At 52.0% G+C, this 13367-nt stretch overlaps 2 protein-coding genes across 2 annotated transcripts; both read left to right on the plus strand.

Annotated features, from left to right (window-relative positions):
- The first annotated feature begins 2663 nt into the window (after window positions 1–2663).
- Window positions 2664–8892, plus strand: LOC121999420 (helicase SRCAP-like). The gene is made up of 4 exons (XM_042554106.1): window positions 2664–2961; window positions 7268–7360; window positions 7484–8163; window positions 8404–8892. Exons 1-4 carry the CDS (start codon window positions 2664–2666, stop codon window positions 8890–8892), a joined length of 1560 nt encoding a protein of 519 aa, XP_042410040.1.
- Window positions 8893–10535: 1643 nt separating this feature from the next.
- Window positions 10536–12062, plus strand: LOC121999421. Its single transcript, XM_042554107.1, has 4 exons — window positions 10536–10695; window positions 10772–11188; window positions 11305–11635; window positions 11780–12062. The coding sequence occupies exons 1-4, from the start codon at window positions 10536–10538 to the stop codon at window positions 12060–12062; spliced, it is 1191 nt and encodes a 396-aa protein (XP_042410041.1).
- Window positions 12063–13367: the final 1305 nt, after the last annotated feature.

Genomic DNA, 13367 nt, shown 5'->3' on the forward strand with positions numbered 1-13367 from the left:
TGCACTGCACACTCAAACACAAATCAGAATGCACAATGGAAGATCATTGTAACGAATGAGTGATATAAAATCAGCAAACACCACAAAAATGGTTCCCGACAACGGTGTCAAAATTGACAATGCCCAATTTTGTCGTGAATGAGTGTCAATTAAAAAGTATAAACTGAACCCCCTTAACTTATGAAGTATAGGATAACTCGGATCGTCTCCCTAAGACCATAGTGATGTTCTAGTGATCATAAAATCAGATTGTTTTGGGGGTTTACTTTCCAAAGCTACTGCTAACAATTGGGAACATAGAGCTTTAATTCTATGCTAGGGACAAATCTAAATCAATGATGCTGTAAAGATCACTCAACTGCATTTAATTACAATGCAGAAAGCAATTGGAAACAACAAGCTAACTCTAGTAACGTCCATCAAAATCCTAGCACGAGCTACAGTTGCAATAGCACATATAGAAGTTGTATGAAGAGAATTAGACCCCAGTTTAAACACAGACCTCAGTAGATCAGCTCACACCAAAATCAGTGCATAAAGAGGTTCAATGAGGAAGAAATGCTCACTAAATAGTATAGACTCTTCTAGTGTGATGGATCTGATGAACAGGAAGTGATCTGTGTTGATGAAAGAAGTGATCAACCGGATCTGGAAGGCACCTGATATGTAGCTAAGAGATCACTAAGAACTCCCTTGATTTCTCCTAGCTACGAGACGGAAGCAGATTGGAACAGAAATTCAAAATAGGCAGAAATGTGTGGCGCCGACATAAATCAGCGGCAACGATGGATGGAATGATTGATGGGAGAATCTGTGGACTGGAAAGGTAGAAGGAACCCTTACCCCTCCAACAAATTCCACCATGGATGACAACAATAGCCGGCAAAATCCACCGCTTTGAATGCATGGTCTGAATTATAATCAAATTATTTAGATCAAGCCTCTTTTGAATTGAACGGCTAGGATTCGACAAATCTGACCCCTTTTGATTAGATTGTTCTTAATCAAGATTAAAGGCTCAGAACACACCAGAACTACGCTCTCCTTCATCCTAGCTTAGCTCAGACCGAACACCTACAAAATCAGATTCGTACCTGATCCCGTCCGAAGGCTGAGTCGGACGGAGGCTGATCGCGGTGGCCTGGTTGTTGATGGAAAGTCGTGGGTGATTCGACTCCCACGGGCGGCTGACGCTGCTGCAGGACCCTGCGCACACTCAGACAATCCCCCCTTCTCATGTTAGAGACCAGAACCCAGGGAAAAAGTCCCCGGATCAGGCCCTCCGACGCTCAAGTCAGGTCCCTTTTTCCCCAGAAGAAACAGAGAGAGTCGAAAAATGAAAAGTTGTGAAAGGAAAAAATGACGAGAGTGCGCGTACCCGCGTACGAGGAATCTCCTCCTTTTTATGCACCCGCCTTGCTTCCAGAACCTGCCAACCTGTCAGAAAACGTTAGACGCTGGGCTTTGTCGTATATCCCCGACACCTGTCGTGCTGCTATTGGTCCTGAAGGCATCTTCTTGTTTAGGAATCTTCGCCTTTACACAGGGATTTTGTCTCGTAGTGAAGGACATCTGTCAGGCTGCCATTGGTTATGAGAGCATCCTCTCGCTTAGGAACCTCCGCCTCCGCATATCTCCCTGGTATGCAATGATTACTCTTGACGAACAGTTGTGATCCTCCGACTCCTGCACCACTTAGCTCGTCCTATTTATCGCGGTCTGCATCTACCTCACACCCCTCGACCAGCTCTCGCCTCTATGCGTTACTTGTTAGTCGACCCTCGACTGTAAGCCCATAGATCGGGATGTCTTCACACAGCCCTGTCGCTTCCGACCTGTGACTGGTGACTTGCACTTCCGGATCTTCGAGTCGCAGACCTGCATACCGAGCCGTCTCTACACAGCCCTGCCGCTTCCGACCTTTGATTTGTGGCTTGCACTTCCGGGCCTTCGAGTCGCAGACCTGCAGACCGAGCCGTCTCTGCGCAGCCCTGCCGCTTCCGACCTTTGATTTGTTTCCTGTCCCTCGACCATAGGCCTGCAGCTTACGCTGCCTCTGCCCGGCTTTGGCGATCCCGACCTGTATCCCAGGTTCCGCTCGCCGACTTCGTTTGTTTTCCCACGGCCTCGCCTGCTTGAACAACCAGTCTTCCTAACCCCTGCCTGTTCCATAGGCTAGCCTTTTGACTGCCTAGTCAGTTTGACTATTGACCGCCACTTCCTCTTGACTGTTGACCGCTATATGGCCGTGACCTTTCTCACCCTTTCCTCTTGGGCCCCTCCAATGCTAACCATATCACCAGCCTCCCTCACAAGTCTAGTCGAAGGAGGACGAAAGTCTGACTAACTAGACCTCAGCACATCTTTAAGATCTCAGCATATCTTCGTGACCTCAGCCTATCTCTGTGTCCCTGCCTCAGCATATCTCTACGTGTTTTGCTTCCTGCCTCACGCATCAACCTTTGTGTCACGTCGTCTGGGATACCATAGCTCCTTAATTGCTTTGCCAGTCGCTTGGGGTACCGTGCCCACACAGTTACTTTGACTTGGCCACTCGCCTTCTTTATAAAGAGCCTCACGATCACTTCTTTATCCCATCCTTCCTCTTTCATGCCTTCCTACTTCCTTTTGCTAACCCGCGTTACACCACCTTCTTCCCCGCGATGCATTCTCCTTTTTCTGAGGAAGTTGATCAACCACCTTCCCAAACACGAATAGATCAGCTCACCTTACAACTTGCCGAGAAAGAACGTGAACTGGAACGCGTGTCCCAAGATCGAGCTCATCAGCTAGCTGCCCTGCACTCCATGGAAGCCCAGTATCGTGTCGCGAAGTCTTGCGTGCATTCTGAGAAGGCGAGGAAAGAGGAATGCCAGGCTAGCCTGCAGCGCCAACTCAGCCTTCAGGAACGCTTGAAACAAGAGCATGAAGCGGAGCTGTCTCTCCTCCGTCCACGCGCAGGTGACTCGAGCCTTGAACGCCCCAGAAGCTCCTGAGTCCCCAGACATTTCTTCACACGGCAATGCTCATTCTCCATGTCCAATCCTTTCCCCGAGTTAAGACTAGCTCAGGCCATAGTTGTCTCAGTGGCTCCTTTGCCGCCAAGCGTTCCCTCCTGTGGCCTTAGCTGTATCGCCTGCTAATTGAACTGTGCTGCTGTACTTGTATATCTGTCCTTTACCGGCATAGTCTTTCCTGCTCAATTTTCATCTAGCAAGTATTTTTAGAAACTGGCTCGTATGTAAGAGCTAAGAGTTGTATCATGACTCCTCTTTATGTATGAATTTTGGATAATAAAACCAACATAGTGCTTGAAAATTAAAACTGCAATAAACGTGCAAAACCTGATGCCGCAGTTAACATCGATGCTTTAGGGGTAGGGTGGATGGCCTCCCGTACTTCGTGCCTTGCTTGTTTGCTGCATATTTGCAATTTGTATAAAGGAGCTAAAATGAAGCCAAATGTAGCTGACCTGATTATTTAGAAACGCTCCGCACAATGTGAGGCATATCCCTCGAGAGTTAGTTAGGCGTGGGCGCCGAGTTCACTTATGATTCTCGCAGGGGGTTGATTTTTGATTCCCGCATGGGAGCCGACCTGAAAGGTCGTTGGGCGTGAGGACAGAGCTCACTTCTAACTTGCACTGGGAGACGACCTGAAAGGTCGTTGGGCGTGAACACAAGGCTCACTTTTAATTCTCGCATGGGAGCCGACCTGAAAGGTCGTTGGGCGTGAGAACAGAGCTCACTTATAACTCGCACTGGGGCGAGAGTCTGAAAAGGTCGTTGGGCGTGAGCACAAGGCTCACTTATAACTCGCCGAGGCGAGTCTGGGACTACCGACCTAAAGGTCGTTGGGCATGAGCACAGGGCTCACTTATAACGCTCGCATGGGAGCCGACCTGAAAGGTCGTTGGGCGTGAGCAGGCTCACTTATAATCTCGCAGTGGGAGTCTGACCTGAAAGGTCGTTGGGCGTGAGCACAGGGCTCACTTATAATTCTCGCATGGGAGCCGACCTGAAAGGTCGTTGGGCGTGAGAACAGGGCTCACTTATAACTCGCACTGGGGCGAGAGTCTGAGACTACCGACCTAAAAGGTCGTTGGGCGTGAGCACAAGGCTCACTTTTAATTCTCGCATGGGAGCCGACCTGAAAGGTCGTTGGGCGTGAGAATAGAGCTCACTTATAACTCGCACTGGGGCGAGTGTGGGACTGACCTAAATTGGGCGTGGCTCACTTATAACGTGACCGGGCAAGAGTTCTGAGATACCGACCTAAAGGTCGTTGGGCGTGAGCACAGGGCTCACTTATAACTCTCATGGGAGCCGACACGAAGGTCGTTGGGCGTGAGCAGAGCTCACTTATAACTCAGACCGAGGCGAGAGTCTGGGACTACCGACCTAAAGGTCGTTGGGCGTGAGCAGTGGCTCACTTATAACTCGTGACCGGGCGAGAGTGCGAGATACCGACCTAAAGGTCATTGTGCGTGAGCATAAGGCTCACTTTTAATTCTCGCATGGGAGCCGAAGGACTGGGGCGTGAGAGCTCACTTATAACTCGAGGCGAGAGTCTCGGACTACCGACCTAAAGGTCGTTGGGCCTGAGCACAGGGCTCACTTATAATTATCGGGAGCCGACCGAAGGTCGTTGGGCGTGAGAACAGAGCTCACTTATAACTCGCACTGAGGCGAGAGTCTGGGACTACCGACCTAAAAGGTCGTTGGGCGTGAGCACAGGGCTCACTTATAATTCTCGCATGGGAGCCGACCTGAAAGGTCGTTGGGCGTGAGAACAGAGCTCACTTATAACTCGCACTGAGGCAAGAGTCTGGGACCACCGACCTAAAAGGTTGTTGGGCGTGAGCACAGGGCTCACTTATAACTTGCACTGGGGCGAGAGTCTGGAGATACCGACCTAAAAGGTTGTTGGGCGTGAGCATAAGGCTCACTTTTAATTCTCGCATGGGAGCCGACCTGAAAGGTCGTTGGACGTGAGAACAGAGCTCACTTATAACTCGCACTGAGGCGAGAGTCTGGGACTACCGACCTAAAAGGTCGTTGGGCGTGAGAACAGAGCTCACTTATAACTTGCACTGAGGCGAGAGTCTGGGACTGCCGACCTAAAAGGTCGTTGGGCGTGAGCACAGGGCTCACTTATAACTCGCACTGGGGCGAGAGTCTGGAGATACCGACCTAAAAGGTCGTTGGGCGTGAGCATAAGGCTCGCTTTTAATTCTCGCATGGGAGCCGACCTGAAAGGTCGTTGGGCGTGAGAACAGAGCTCACTTATAACTCGCACTGAGGCGAGAGTCTGGGACTACCGACCTAAAAGGTCGTTGGGCGTGAGCATAGGGCTCACTTATAATTCTCGCATGGGAGCCGACCTGAAAGGTCGTTGGGCGTGAGAACAGAGCTCACTTATAACTCGCACTGAGGCGAGAGTCTGGGACTACCGACCTAAAAGGTCGTTGGGCGTGAGCACAGGGCTCACTTATAACTCGCACTGGGGCGAGAGTCTGGAGATACCGACCTAAAAGGTCGTTGGGCGTGAGCATAAGGCTCACTTTTAATTCTCGCATGGGAGCCGACCTGAAAGGTCGTTGGGCGTGAGAACAGAGCTCACTTATAACTCGCACTGAGGCGAGAGTCTGGGACTACCGACCTAAAAGGTCGTTGGGCGTGAGCACAGGGCTCACTTATAATTCTCGCATGGGAGCCGACCTGAAAGGTCGTTGGGCGTGAGAACAGAGCTCACTTATAACTCGCACTGAGGCGAGAGTCTGGGATACTCCGGTCCGAGACCGGTGGCGATGGCGCTGGTCCGAGACCAGTAATGATACTCCGGTCCGAGACCGGTGGCGATGGCGCTGGTCCGAGACCAGTAATGATACTCCGGTCCGAGACCGGTGGCGATGGTGCTGGTCCGAGACCAGTAAGAACTCCAAACGGCAAAGGCATAGATGCATTGCTCTTCTTCGCCTTCATTCGTCTCGCCCATGCCGACCTGATCGCTTTGGTTGATCTGGTCGTTATTGTTGGCTTTGCGCGTCGCATTTCTTCCTGCAATTGTGCTATGTACAATATAGAATTAAGAATAGCGGAGGGAGTGTAAAAACCTTACTCAACCCTTGGGCCACAGTGCCCTTGCAGCTTATGATCAGGGGCTGTCTAGGCAGGGCTACTTGCCCGGATGGTCCGAGCAAGCAACACCCCACAGGCCCGCCTGATACTCCTCTGATCTGACATTCACTTCTGCTGACTTGCTTTGTGTCATTCACGACCCTTTTGAATTGCATGGCGTCTGTAGCTTTATGAAACTTCCCGCCTAGCCTTGAGCCTTTCACGAAGAATGCTTATTTTTTGAGGCCACGCCCTTTCATGATTACCTTGCCTTGTCGATCTTTAATACGTTTCTGCTCGCGATGACACCTGTCCGACGCCTTTACTGCGCACGCTTCCTGACGCCAGCCTCTGACCAATTTTTTACACCCCTCGGTGCTTATTTCCCATCAGACGGCGCTGGGGCGTGTTACCCCAAAAGATACTCGGCTCGACTCTCGATGTTTCCTAGGAATGAATGGGCTTTATAAACCCTAAAGGCAGTCTGCTTTCCTTACTTCGACGCTTCGCTATCTTCCTCCCTTCGTTCGCAGCCGTTTCTGGCAGTGCAACTCCTCGTTCTCCTGCTTGCGCCCGACCTGTGACCTCTCTTGTCTTCATCCCCCTTGCCTGCTTGCTCCTCATAGTCATGGATGGTAAGGAACTCTTCTGGTATTCGTGTTACATCTCTGATTTAGACCATCACGACCTGTCTGCACTGCAATCCAACTTGGGGCTAGGCGCCGCATATGAGTTTCGTCTTCCCTCACCAGATGAACAACCTTCTTCTCCTCCCGAAGGGTTTATCACTGTTTTTAGGGATCAAATCTTAGGCGGTCTTCGCTTTCCTTTGCATCCTTTTTTCTCTGAGTTGAGCCAGTATTGCGGTATTGGTATCTCTCAGTTTGCCCCCAATGTATTCCGAGCGGTCTGCGGAACCATCATCTTGTGCCGCATTTATCAAATTCCCTTGACTGCTAGACTATTCCATCACTTCTATTCCTTCCGGCGAGCCGAGGCGGGGATATTCAATGTTCAGGCCAAGCCGGGCCATAAGTTTTTTGATGACCTTCCTTCTTCCAATAAAGGCTGGAGATCTCGCTTTTTCTTCCTCAAACCCCCCGTCCCCTTAGCCATGCCTTCCCAATGGCATCCCATCCTTGCTTCAGACTTCCCTTTGCATGTCCATGAACCTGCCTACTCCGCAGCTGCAGACAAGCTGAAAGGTGTTGTTGTTCGCCTGTCTGTGCTGATGCTAGAAGGCATTCTGCACGCTTTTGGTCTTAGCCCTGTTTCCACAGAAATCAGAGCTCCTTTTGGTAAGTTGTTATTTATTGTATACTGCTCTTCGCTAACTGAGGTGCTTTTTCCTCTTATATTTGTAGTGGCTGCCCTCCTTCGCTCGTTTGCCAGTCAGGAGACACCCTCAGTGGCTGTTCTACAAGCTCTGAATGAGGAGCTAACACAAGGCCTATCCTCTGACCCCGCTATTTCCGCCGGTCCACAGCCCTCGGGACACCAAACCTCCGAGACGGTAGCTGCCTCGGTGCTTATTGAGCCACCAGCCTCCAGCCCTGCAGACTCAGCCATACCCCGCCGCTCTGATCAACCCGCACCCGAGCCATCGCCAGCAGGGCAAGTGCCTCCGCTCCCTCCTACTATGAAGCTGCGCCTTACGCGTAAGGGCAAGAGAACGGCTCCAGTCACCGCAACTTCTCCTCCACCTCCTCGCCGTCAACGCGTAGTGAGCATCTCTTCCCCTACCAGGTCCTCGGACACGAGCTTGACCCAGGAGACAAGCTTGGCCCGGGAGAAGGCCTCTGATCTGGAGGTGGCAGACCCGCCATTGGACCTGACCGCTCCGATGCCCATCCAGAGTGTATTACCTGCCCCGCCTTCGTCCTCTGGTGATCAGCCCCCAGACTCGCTAGCTCCCTCCGCCTCTCCTGTTCTTGGGCCTCCGAGCTCGGCCCTGCCGTCTCTGAACCTGGCTTCTGCAGACCTGGCCTTTAAAGCTTCCTGGAGGCTCCCTTCAGAGACCGACCCGGCCTATCGCCTATCTTTGGTAGGGTCGACTTCTGTGGGGACTTGGCCATCTCCTGGCAATCAGCCAATCGGCAGTTCTGGGAGCACAATTCCCCTTTGGAGGAGTTTGATCAGATTGCTCGCTCCTTGGTAGCGGTAAGCTCCTTCTCTTCTTCTTCCTGGTATCCGTGTGTTTCTGTAACCCCCTTTCTCTTCTTCCGGCCACTTGCAGACCTGCTCCACGAGTCTGAGCGTCGTGCAATGAGCGGCTGAGCTTCAGCGAGAGAACGCGGCGCTCAAGGCACGTCTTCAGGAACTAGAGCACCCTGCGGCTCCCTCAGCTCCTCCTGAGCCTTCTCTTGGAAGCTTGGATGCTTATCTGCGTGCCGCCGGGGAGTCGGCGGCCTCTGCTCGGGCCATTTCCCATGCTGCCTTTGCTAAACTTCAACAGTTGGAGGCGGCTTTGAAGACGAGTGAGTCTTCCTTGGCTTCTGAAGCGGATCGTCATCAGGCGACAGTTTCTGAGCTGAAAGTCAGAGAGGCAGAGCTGCTCTCCCAATCAGAGGAGTTGACGCTGCTACGGCAAGGTCAGGAGCTCTTGCAAATAGGGTTGGCCGATGCCCAGGCCCTGGCTAGTGCTGCCGCTAGCCGGGAAGTAGCCATGCGGACTCAGTGGGAAGCGTGTCAAGCCACTCTCCAATCCTTGCAAGCGGAGTTATCGAAGGCCCAGGAAGCGGTGTCTCAAGGCCAGAGCGATTTGTCCGTGTAACGGGCTGACGAATCAGAGCGGCTAAAGGCGTACAGACTAGCCTACGTCCGCTCTTCCTTCTTCCTCCATAAGCTGGGACGCTGGATGGTCTTGTTGCTCTGTCACGGGGCCGCTGGTGGGGTCAGACAGGCCTTTGAGCAAGGTTTCCTACGCTCGGCACCTCCTGCCACCTTCTTGGACACAGCTCGCCTAACCAGGGAATTGCCGCAGGAAACCTTCCCTTCCTTCGAAGCGGATGAGGGACTTTTCCTCTTGGAGGCTCCTCCCCCTGCGGCCGATCCAGCTCCCGGGGATATTTCTGCCCAAGCCCCTCCTGTTGCTGCACCTGACGCGTCCGCTGATCCTGCGTCTCTCCCCATAGTGCTGACCGACCCCGTACTCCTTCCGTTGGCCTCTGTTGATTCTGCGCCTTCTTCCTCGGATGTCGTATGATTGGCGATATGTTGTATTGTTCACCTTTTATGTGTTGATATTGAACCTTCCGTGATTGTACTTATTCGCGTGGTCTTACTAAACTTTGGATGGTTGTACTTAGCTTGCCCTTGCTTATTTTGCCTTTGCTACGTTGCTCTCCCCCCAATAGTCGCTTTTATACCGAGCCTGGTGAGGGTCAGCTTTTACTTTTTGTCTTTGACGCATGTCCATGAAGCTTACTGATCTGCTCCACCTTTCTCTCTGACGGCCGCTTCCGCCCACCTTTGTCCTTACGAGGCAATCACCTGTTTGGCGAAAAGTTGGCTGAACTGAGTGTGCCCCTTTTCCCCCTTTTTTCTCTTTCCTCTTTTTTCGTACCTCATGAGGCACCTCGTACTTCAAGCCTTTGCCTTTCCTATAATGCCCTCTAGTTATATTCTCGAGGCTCATCGTAGAGCGCTCCTTGTCTATTTCCGCCCCTATATCCACCATCCGTTGTTAACGTACGAGAATATCCTTCCTCCACCATACCTATAAGTATCTTCTTCCTCTCTCCCTTCTGTTATGCTTCGTCATCACCACGAAGCACTCAAACGCCTCCGCCGACTAACCTTCTCCGAGATCACGCCGTGCTCCTTCCTTTTTTCCTAGCCCCCTCTCTTCGTTTGTTCCTTCTACCTCCTGAGGTAATCTCCCTTGCAATGGCCTCTCCTTCTTGGGTTTCCTTGTTGGCGGAGCACTTCCCCGGCGCTTCAACTTTCGCTGAGTTGGATTGGGATGACCTACGGTACACTTACGAAATCCCTACTAGCTTTCGCCCCATCATCCCTACTGGTGTGAACTTGTACTTCGATCCCCCGCCTGGTTTTTGTACTTTCTTTATTGAGCAATTTGTATCTGGTCTTCGTCTACCCCCGCATCCTTTTCTGTCTAGAGTGTGCCGCTACTTTAAGATCCCCTTAGGTCAGCTAACTCCCAATTCCATAAAGATTTTGTGTGGCCTTGTAATACTCTGCGAAGTTTGCGAGGTTTCCTGGTCCGCTCCCCTCTTTCACTGCTTCTTTGCTCTTGCTCGACACGCTGATGGTCTTTTTGACTTCCAAGCTTGCAGTCATACCGCTTTCTTCTCTCCTCTTCCTCCTCCCAGTGCTAACTGCAGGAAAAAATTCTTTTTTCTCCGATTTCCCAAAGAAGTAGACTGGCCTCTGCGATGGCAATCTGCGCTGCCTATGACTCCGGCGTTGCAAGACTTCCATATGGACCTCCCGTATACTGTGGCTGCGACCCGCATGGAGGATTGGCGCTTGAATCTGACGAGACTGTTGTCTGAAGACCTACTTTCCTTTTTCTGGCTGAGCTTCGTTTCCTCTGAAACATCGCACTCCTTGGGTAAGTTCACGCTGAGCTCCACCTCCCTTGCGATCATATTTTCCGCTAGAATAACCTTTCGTGTTGGTGCCTATAGCTGAGGTTCTGCATCGCGCCTCAGAGGTTATGCCTTTGCCCCTCGATGATCTGAAAATACTGCGACGTGGTCGGGCAATCTTGGAGAGGAGGCTACTCCCTCATCTTGGATCCGCCTCATTTAGGGCAGCGACCGAGCCTACTTCCAACCCCGCCTCACACAACGCTTCTCCTTCATCTGCCGCCCTGAGCCGAGATCGGGGTTGTGATCCAGCCAGCCGTCTGGCCAGACGCGTCTTCCGGGGAGCCCCCCGGGCCTCCAGGCGTGGTCGCGCAGCCCTTCATCGCGCAGGTCGAAGCTCATCCGGTCGGGGCGCCATAGACAGGGGTGCTGCAGCCTCTTCACAGGGTCAGCCTCGCTCTGATGACTCTGACTCTGATAACCAGCCTCTGCTTCACAGGCGTCGCCGAAGACCAGGTCTGACTTCACAAACGCTTGATTCTATTTCTTCTACTACCCAATTGTCCCCCGCTGCCACCGTGGCTAGCTCCGACACCATTCCCCTTGTCATTCTTGCTTTGTTTATCTGGCAGCCTCCCCCAACCCTTATAGGGGAAGACCAGCTGCATTCCGCTCTGCCCCCACTCTTGCTAAGGAAGATAGCCCAGGGAATCGTCATGACCCCGTGCCAACTGAACCCGTTCCCGAGCCACCTCCCGCTCCTCCTGGTGCTGATGCCGGCCCTTCTCAACCTTCCTCCTCCACCCGCCATCGTTACAGGACCACCATCCCCTCTGAAGCTGCTCTAGCTCGGCGGTCTGACTCCCCTACGAGCCTTCTGATGATGAAAGGCTGCCTCGGCAATTTATGGGCAGAGAGCATGGATCAAATGGGTAACGCGCCGCCATTAGTCCAGATGGATAGGTTCTCGAAGTCCTGGGCCAAAGTACGTACTCCTCACCTTACCCTTGCTATTGTATTACCTTAACTGAAGGTTATATCTTCCGCCCAGACTCACGCCGAATCTTTGGTGCTGAACCAATCCTTCCACACCCTTCATCATGAAAGCAAAGAACTCCGGGAGAGAGTCTCCGAATTAGAGCTGCAGCTGAACGACCCTGCCCAAGCCGGCTATGCTTTGCGGGCGGAGATTCAAGCCCTAACCAATCAGACCGACCGTCAGAAACGATCCCTGATACAGGTGAAAGATGAGCTCCAAGCTATGAGGGAGGAGAGAGCTGCATCTGAGGCAGGGTATCAGCAACAGCTAGCCCATCAGGCTCAGGAAATACAGTCCAAGGATACTCTTCTGCAGGAAAAGAACAATAAACTGGAGGTTCAGGCGGCATAGTTGGAGACTCAATGGGCTAAGCTGGAGGCCCTGAGGGCGGAACTATCCCAGTCTCGGGCGGCTTTAATAGGAGTATCCGCGGCCCTGGCGGTCTGCAGGAAAAGAACAATAAACTGGAGGTTCAGGCGGCATAGTTGGAGACTCAAGGGGCTGAGCTGGAGGCCCTGAGGGTGGAACTATCCCAGTCTCGGGCGGCTTTAACAGGAGTATCCACGACCCTGGCGGTCTATCAAGAAGGAGAGGATGATCGTTGCCTGCGAAGTCGAAGGTCCTATTTGAGCTCTCCTGAATTTTTATCCCAGGCCGGGGCACGCTTTGCTGCGACCGTACCATACACGGTGGCTGGAGTTATCAGACAATTGCATGCACAGGACTTCTTGAACTCCATCCCTCCCGCAAACTTCTTAGATCAGGGCCAGATCATTCAAGGCTTTCCGGATGAGATCTTTGCTCCTTTCAAATGATTTGTTCCAACTGCTTAAAACTGATGAAATTTTTACATGTACATACGTATCTTTGAGTTTTTGCTTGACTATCCTACCGTCTCCGGAACCCTCGACCGACCTGGCTTACAGCAACAGGGTTGGCATCCCTCACACCCGATAGGGCTGAAGGTAGTTAGCACTCCAAGGTCGGTCTAGCTTCCTTCCTTGAGCGTCTTGCAAATAATAGGCCCCCGATGCCAATTTCTTGATAACTTTGTATGGTCCGTCCCATTGAGGAGTCAACTTCGTCACTTCCCCTAAGGGCTTCATATGCTTCCAGATGAGATCTCCTTCTCCGAAGAATCGGGGGATTACCCTTCTATTATAGTTTTGCCTCATTCTCTGTCTATAGGCCTCCAACCTGGCAGCTGTTTGTTCACGGATTTCACTGACGAAATCTAGCTCAGCCAGCCGTCGCTCTGTGTTCCCTTCATCATACATCATTCTTCTCATGGACGGTATCCCGACCTCCAGAGGTACCACTGCTTCATTGCCATATACTAAATGGAAAGGTGTCAGACCTGTACTTTCTCGGGGTGTCGTGCGATAAGCCCACAAAATGCTCGGCAGTTCGTCCACCCAACTGCCCCCCGTATGATCCAGCTTGACCTTGAGCCCTCGCACTATTTCCCGATTGACCACCTTTGTCTAACCGTTGCTCTGAGGATGCGCCACCGAAGTAAAGGCCTGCGTTATGCCGAACCCCTTACACCAATTTTATATTTTGCGTCCTTGAAATTGTCTGCCATTGTCCGACACCAATTTGTGAGGCAAGCCGAATCTGCAAAAGATATTTTTCCATAAGAACTGGATCACTGCA

Source organism: Zingiber officinale, chromosome 7A (assembly GCF_018446385.1).
Source record: "Zingiber officinale cultivar Zhangliang chromosome 7A, Zo_v1.1, whole genome shotgun sequence".
NCBI classification, from domain to species: Eukaryota; Viridiplantae; Streptophyta; class Magnoliopsida; order Zingiberales; family Zingiberaceae; genus Zingiber; species Zingiber officinale.